Source organism: Salvelinus fontinalis, unplaced genomic scaffold (genome assembly GCF_029448725.1).
Source record: "Salvelinus fontinalis isolate EN_2023a unplaced genomic scaffold, ASM2944872v1 scaffold_0037, whole genome shotgun sequence".
NCBI lineage: Eukaryota > Metazoa > Chordata > Actinopteri > Salmoniformes > Salmonidae > Salvelinus > Salvelinus fontinalis.
The window spans coordinates 256,510-264,847 of record NW_026600246.1 but is presented as its reverse complement, the minus strand read 5'-3'; the positions used below and the strand labels follow the sequence as shown (position 1 = coordinate 264,847).

General features: G+C 46.9%; 1 protein-coding gene across 1 annotated transcript in view; it reads left to right on the top strand.

Moving 5' to 3' along the window:
• LOC129842402 (protein disulfide-isomerase A2-like) overlaps positions 1-7,600 on the top strand; it is a 39,207-nt gene extending 31,607 nt beyond the window's left edge. Inside the window, exons 9-12 of the mRNA XM_055910943.1 lie at positions 1,161-1,281; positions 3,708-3,889; positions 7,134-7,274; positions 7,459-7,600. Of these exons, the coding sequence (XP_055766918.1) occupies positions 1,161-1,281; positions 3,708-3,889; positions 7,134-7,274; positions 7,459-7,515 (501 nt within the window). The 3' untranslated portion in view covers positions 7,516-7,600. The remainder of the gene's footprint in view (positions 1-1,160; positions 1,282-3,707; positions 3,890-7,133; positions 7,275-7,458) is intronic.
• Positions 7,601-8,338: the final 738 nt, after the last annotated feature.

Here is an 8,338-nt window from a genome sequence, read left to right as displayed (position 1 = left end):
TAGTGGTTAGATGTCAGGGTTAGTGGTTAGAGGTCAGGGTTTAGTGGTTAGTGGTTAGATGTCAGGGGTTAGAGGTTAGGGTTTAGTGGTTGGAGGTTAGAGATCAGGGTTTCGTGGTTAGAGGTCATGGTTTAGAGGTTAGTGATCAGGGTTTAGTGGTTAGATGTCAGGGGTTAGTGGTAAGTGATTAGAGGTCAGGGTTTAGTGGTTAGAGGTCAGGGTTTAGTGGTTAGTGGTTAGAGGTCAGGGTTTTGTGGTTAGTGGTTAGAGGTCAGGGTTTAGTGGTTAGAGGTCAGGGTTTTGTGGTTAGTGATTAGAGGTCAGGGTTTAGTGGTTAGAGGTCAGGGTTTAGTGGTTAGAGGTCAGGGTTTTGTGGTTAGTGGTTAGATGTCAGGGTTTAGTGGTTAGAGGTTAGAGGTTAGAGATCAGGGTTTAGTGGTTAGAGGTTAGAGATCAGGGTTTAGTGGTTAGAGGTCAGGGTTTAGTGGTTAGAGGTCAGGGTTTAGTGGTTAGATGTCAGGGTTTAGTGGTTAGAGATCAGGGTTTAGTGGTTAGAGGTCAGGGTTTAGTGGTTAGTGGTTAGAGATCAGGGTTTAGTGGTTAGAGGTCAGAGGTCAGGGTTTAGTGGTTAGATGTCAGGGTTTAGTGGTTAGATGTCAGGGGTTAGAGGTCAGGGTTCAGGGGTTAGATGTTAGAGGTCAAGGTTTAGTGGTTAGATGTCAGGGTTTAGTGGTTAGAGGTCAGGGTTTAGTGGTTAGATGTCAGGGTTTAGAGGTTAGTGGTCAGGGTTTAGTGGTTAGAGTTCAGGGTTTAGAGGTTAGAGGTTAGAGATCAGGGTTTAGAGGTTAGTGGTCAGGGTTTAGTGGTTAGAGGTCAGGGTTTAGTGGTTAGAGGTCAGGGTTTAGTGGTTAGAGGTCAGGGTTTAGAGGTTAGAGGTTAGAGATCAGGGGTTAGTGGTTAGAGATCAGGGTTTAGTGGTTAGAGGTCAGGGTTTAGAGGTTATGGGTTAGAGGTCAGGGGTTAGAGGTCAGGGGTTAGTGGTTAGAGGTTATGGGTCAGAGGTCAGGGGTTAGAGGTCAGGTGTTAGTGGTTAGAGGTTATGGGTTAGAGGTCAGGGGTTAGTGTAGAGGTTAAAGTATAACTGTGTGTTGTGGTTACAGTCTCACCTGCTGAGCGACGAGGTACCAGAGGACTGGGATAAAGGACCCGTTAAAGTTCTGGTCGGGAAGAACTTTGAGGCTGTCGCCCTCGACAACAACAAGAATGTCTTCGTAGAGTTCTGTAAGTCAACTATTCCTACCCAGCATCCTCTCTGTCTCTCTCCCAGCTGCCCCCTATCCTCTCTGTATCACTCATCAGCGGTTCTGTAAGTCAACTATTCCTACCCAGCTGTATCACTCATCAGCGGTTCTGTAAGTCAACTATTCCTACCCAGCTGTATCACTCATCAGCGGTTCTGTAAGTCAACTATTCCTACCCAGCTGTATCACTCATCACCGGTTCTGTAAGTCAACTATTCCTACCCAGCTGTATCACTCATCACCGGTTCTGTAAGTCAACTATTCCTACCCAGCTGTATCACTCATCAGCGGTTCTGTAAGTCAACTATTCCTACCCAGCTGTATCACCGGTTCTGTAAGTCAACTATTCCTACCCAGCTGTATCACCGGTTCTGTAAGTCAACTATTCCTACCCAGCTGTGTCACTCATCACCGGTTCTGTAAGTCAACTATTCCTACCCAGCTGTATCACCGGTTCTGTAAGTCAACTATTCCTACCCAGCTGTATCACCGGTTCTGTAAGTCAACTATTCCTACCCAGACGTAATACATCCTCTCTGTACTACAGGTCACTGCTCAAACAGACCAGCTGTGTCACTCACCACCGGTTCAACGTCCAAGACGTGGTATAATACATCCTCTCTGTACTACAGGTCACTGCTCAAACAGACCAGCTGTGTCACTCATCAGCGGTTCAACGTCCAAGACATAATACATCCTCTCTGTACTACAGGTCACTGCTCCAACAGACCAGCTGTGTCACTCACCACCGGTTCAACGTCCAAGACGTGGTATAATACATCCTCTCTGTACTACAGGTCACTGCTCAAACAGACCAGCTGTGTCACTCATCACCGGTTCAACGTCCAAGACGTGGCATAATACATCCTCTCTGTACTACAGGTCACTGCTCAAACAGACCAGCTGTGTCACTCATCAGCGGTTCAACGTCCAAGACATAATACATCCTCTCTGTACTACAGGTCACTGCTCCAACAGACCAGCTGTGTCACTCACCACCGGTTCAACGTCCAAGACGTGGCATAATACATCCTCTCTGTACTTCAAGTCACTGCTCAAACAGACCAGCTGTGTCACTCACCACCGGTTTAACGTCCAAGACGTGGTATAATACATCCTCTCTGTACTACAGGTCACTGCTCAAACAGACCAGCTGTGTCACTCATCACCGGTTCAACGTCCAAGACGTAATACATCCTCTCTGTACTACAGGTCACTGCTCAAACAGACCAGCTGTGTCACTCACCACCGGTTCAACGTCCAAGACGTGGTATAATACATCCTCTCTGTACTACAGGTCACTGCTCAAACAAAAGAAACACCTGAGTAAATGAGGAGAAGTAAAGCAGGTGCTTCCACACATGTTCCTGAGTTCATTAAGCAATTAACATCCCATCATGCTTAGGGTCACGTATAAGAAGGCTGGGCAGGCCATTATTTTGGCCACGATGTCTCTGCTCCTATAGGATGACAATGTCCCCATCCACAGGGTGTGATTGGTCACTGAATGATGTAAACCATATGCTCCTATAGGATGACAAATGTCCCCATTCACAGGGTGTGATTGGTCACTGAATGATGTAAACCATATGCTCCTATAGGATGACAATGTCCCCATCCACAGGGGGTGTGATTGGTCACTGAATGATGTAAACCATATGCTCCTATAGGATGACAATGTCCCCACCCACAGGGTGTGATTGGTCACTGAATGATGTAAACCATATGCTCTGCTCCTATAGGATGACAATGTCCCCGTCCACAGGGTGTGTGATTGGTCACTGAATGATGTAAACCATATGCTTTGTAAGGAGCTGGCAGAGAAGTAACCCTAACTAGCTAGCTAACGTTAGCTAAAGATAGTGTGCCTGTGTGTAGATGCCCCATGGTGCGGTCACTGTAAGGAGCTGGCAGAGAAGTAACCCTAACTAGCTAGCTAACGTTAGCTAAAGATAGTGTGCCTGTGTGTAGATGCCCCATGGTGCGGTCACTGTAAGGAGCTGACTCCAGTCTGGGAGAAGCTGGCAGAGAAGTAACCCTAACTAGCTAGCTAACGTTAGCTAAAGATAGTGTGCCTGTGTGTAGATGCCCCATGGTGCGGTCACTGTAAGGAGCTGGTAGAGAAGTAACCCTAACTAGCTAGCTAACGTTAGCTAAAGATAGTGTGCCTGTGTGTAGATGCCCCATGGTGCGGTCACTGTAAGGAGCTGACTCCAGTCTGGGAGAAGCTGGCAGAGAAGTAACCCTAACTAGCTAGCTAACGTTAGCTAAAGATAGCGTGCCTTTGTGTAGATGCCCCATGGTGCGGTCACTGTAAGGAGCTGACTCCAGTCTGGGAGAAGCTGGCAGAGAAGTAACCCTAACTAGCTAGCTAACGGTAGCTAAAGATAGTGTGCCTGTGTGTAGATGCCCCATGGTGCGGTCACTGTAAGGAGCTGGCTCCAGTCTGGGAGAAGCTGGCAGAGAAGTACGCTGACCGGGATGACATCATCATTGCAAAGATTGATGCCACGACCAATGAGGTGGAGGGAGTGTCTGTGTCTGGTTTCCCTACATTACGATACTACCCTGCTGGAGAAGACAGCAAGGTAACCTTTAACCCCTAACCTCTGACCCTAACCTTAACTTCTGACCCTAACCAAATGAGGTGGAGGGAGTGTCTGTGTCTGGTTTCCCTACACTACGATACTACCCTGCTGGAGAAGACAGCAAGGTAACCTTTAACCCCTAACCTCTGACCCTAACCTTAACCTCTGACCCTAACCTTAACTTCTGACCCTAACCAAATGAGGTGGAGGGAGTGTCTGTGTCTGGTTTCCCTACACTACGGTACTACCCTGCTGGAGAAGACAGCAAGGCAACCTTTAACCCCTAACCTCTGACCCTAACCTTAACCTCTGACCCTAACTAAATGAGGTGGAGGGAGTGTCTGTGTCTGGTTTCCCTACACTACGATACTACCCTGCTGGAGAAGACAGCAAGGTAACCTTTAACCCCTAACCTCTGACCCTAACCTTAACTTCTGACCCTAACCAAATGAGGTGGAGGGAGTGTCTGTGTCTGGTTTCCCTACACTACGATACTACCCTGCTGGAGAAGACAGCAAGGTAACCTTTAACCCCTAACCTCTGACCCTAACCTTAACCTCTGACCCTAACCAAATGAGGTGGAGGGAGTGTCTGTGTCTGGTTTCCCTACACTACGATACTACCCTGCTGGAGAAGACAGCAAGGTAACCTTTAACCCCTAACCTCTGACCCTAACCTTAACCTCTGACCCTAACCTTAACCTCTGACCCTAACCAAATGAGGTGGAGGGAGTGTCTGTGTCTGGTTTCCCTACACTACGGTACTACCCTGCTGGAGAAGACACAAACTACACCGTCCCACCTCTATCACAAACTACACCGTCCCACCTCTATCACAAACTACACCGTCCCACCTCTATCACAAACTACACCGGCACACCTCTATCACAAACTACACCGTCCCACCTCTATCACAAACTACACCGTCACACCTCTATCACAAACTACACCGTCACACCTCTATCAAAAACTACACCGTCACACCTCTATCACAAACGACACCGTCACACCTCTATCACAAACTACACCGTCACACCTCTATCACAAACTACACCGTCCCACCTCTATCACAAACTACACCGTCACACCTCTATCAAAAACTACACCGTCACACCTCTATCAAAAACTACACCGTCACACCTCTATCACAAACTACACCGTCCCACCTCTATCACAAACTACACCGTCACACCTCTATCACAAACTACACCGTCCCACCTCTATCACAAACTACACCGTCACACCTCTATCAGAAACTACACCGTCCCACCTCTATCACAAACTACACCTCTATCACAAACTACACCGTCCCACCTCTATCACAAACTACACCGTCACACCTCTATCACAAACTACACCGTCCCACCTCTATCACAAACTACACCGTCACACCTCTATCACAAACTACACTGTCACACCTCTATCACAAACTACACTGTCACACCTCTATCACAAACTACACCGTCCCACCTCTATCACAAACTACACCGTCACACCTCTATCACAAACTACACCGTCACACCTCTATCACAAACTACACCGTCACACCTCTATCACAAACTACACCGTCCCACCTCTATCACAAACTACACCGTCCCACCTCTATCACAAACTACACCGTCCCACCTCTATCACAAACTACACCGTCCCACCTCTATCACAAACTACACCGTCACACCTCTATCACAAACTACACCGTCACACCACTATCACAAACTACACCGTCCCACCTCTATCACAAACTACACCTCTATCACAAACTACACCGTCACACCACTATCACAAACTACACCGTCCCACCTCTATCACAAACTACACCGTCCCACCTCTATCACAAACTACACCGTCACACCTCTATCACAAACTACACCGTCACACCACTATCACAAACTACACCGTCCCACCTCTATCACAAACTACACCTCTATCACAAACTACACCGTCACACCACTATCACAAACTACACCGTCCCACCTCTATCACAAACTACACCTCTATCACAAACTATACCGTCCCACCTCTATCACAAACTACACCATCACACCTCTATCACAAACTACACTGTCACACCTCTATCAAAAACTACACCGTCACACCTCTATCAAAAACTACACCGTCACACCTCTATCACAAACTACACTGTCACACCTCTATCACAAACTACACCGTCACACCTCTATCACAAACTACACCGTCCCACCTCTATCACAAACTACACCGTCACACCTCTATCACAAACTACACCGTTCCACCTCTATCACAAACTATACCGTCCCACCTCTATCACAAACTACACCGTCCCACCTCTATCACAAACTACACCGTCACACCTCTATCACAAACTACACCGTCACACCTCTATCACAAACTATACCGTCCCACCTCTATCACAAACTACACCATCACACCTCTATCACAAACTATACCGTCCCACCTCTATCACAAACTACACCATCCCACCTCTATCACAAACTATACCGTCCCACCTCTATCACAATCTACACCTCTATCACAAACTACACCGTCCCACCTCTATCACAAACTACACCTCTATCACAAACTACACCATCCCACCTCTATCACAAACTATACCATCCCACCTCTATCACAATCTACACCTCTATCACAAACTACACCGTCCCACCTCTATCACAAACTACACCTCTATCACAAACTACACCGTCCCACCTCTATCACAAACTACACCGTCACACCTCTATCACAAACTACACCGTCACACCTCTATCACAAACTACACCGTCACACCTCTATCACAAACTACACCGTCACACCTCTATCACAAACTACACCGTCCCACCTCTATCACAAACTACACCGTCCCACCTCTATCACAAACTACACCGTCACACCTCTATCACAAACTACACCGTTCCACCTCTATCACAAACTATACCGTCACACCTCTATCACAAACTACACCGTCACACCTCTATCACAAACTACACCGTCACATCTCTATCACAAACTACACCGTCACGCCTCTATCACAAACTACACCGTCACGCCTCTATCACAAACTACACCGTCCAACCCCTATATCCCTATCACCCACTCTGTCTCTCGCTCTGTGTCTGATAAAAACCAGTCACACCTGAAAGTCTGTCTACTATAAAATACACTCTAAGTCTCTCTCTGTGTGTGTGATGTGTGGTGTGCGTGTGTGTGTGTGTGTGTGTGTGTGCGTGCGTGCGTGCGTGCGTGCGTGCGTGTGTGTGTGTGTGTAGGAGGTAGAATACAGCGGGACCAGAGACTTGGAGACGTTTGCTTTGTTCCTGGACAATGGAGGACAGCTTCCGAAGGCAGAAGAGAAGGAAGAGAGAGACGAGGAGGAAGAGGATGATGATGATGATGAAGATGAAGAGGAGGTGAAGTTGAACTTACCTGACTAATTATGCAAACCACTCCCACTCTAAGCTCTTTAGACCAATCCCCTGTCACTTTTAATACAAACCCCTCCCACTAAGGTCTTTTGACCAATCCCTTGTCACTTTTAATACAAACCCCTCCCACTCCAGCTCTCTTGACCAATCCCTTCTCTCCTTCTGACAGGTCACTGATGAGTCATCGCCACCGCCAGCCAATGAGACGTCTAAAGACGAGCTGTAAAGTCAGAGGACCGAACCAATCAAGAGTAGTTTATTGGTTTCTATGGTTCCTCTTGGTTTAATAATAAAAGTGATTTGATTCTGAAGTCTGGAGTGGTGAGTCTTTATAGAGGAGAGGAGACGAGAAGAGGAAACAAGGATAAACAACAAGGAGAGGAGATGACGAGAGGAAACAATTTTAGACTGTTGAGATGCACACAGAGATAGAGACACAGATAGTGAGAGAGACAGAGACAGAGACAGAGACAGAGACAGAGAGAGAGAGAGAGAGACACAGAGATAGAGACACAGATAGCGAGAGAGACAGAGACAGACAGAGAGAGAGAGACACAGAGACAGAGACAGAGACAGAGAGAGAGAGACACAGAGACAGAGACAGAGACACAGATAGCGAGAGAGACAGAGACAGAGAGAGAGAGACACAGAGACAGAGACACAGAGAGAGACAGAGATCAAATAACATTGTATTTGTCACATGCGCCGAATAAAACAGGTGTAGACCTTACCGTGAAATGTTTACTAACAAACCCTTAACCAACAGGTGTAGACCTTACCGTGAAATGTTTACTAACAAACCCTTAACAAACAATGCAGTTTTACGAAAATAGAGTTACGAAAATATTTACTAGATAAACTAAAGTAAAACTAAATAAAAAGTAACACAATAAAATAACAATAACGAGGTTATATATACATGTACCGGTACAGAGTCAATGTGGAGGCTATATACAGGGGGTACCGGTACAGAGTCAATGTGGAGGCTATATACAGGGTGTTACGGTACAGAGTCAATGAGGAGGCTATATACAGGGTGTTACGGTACA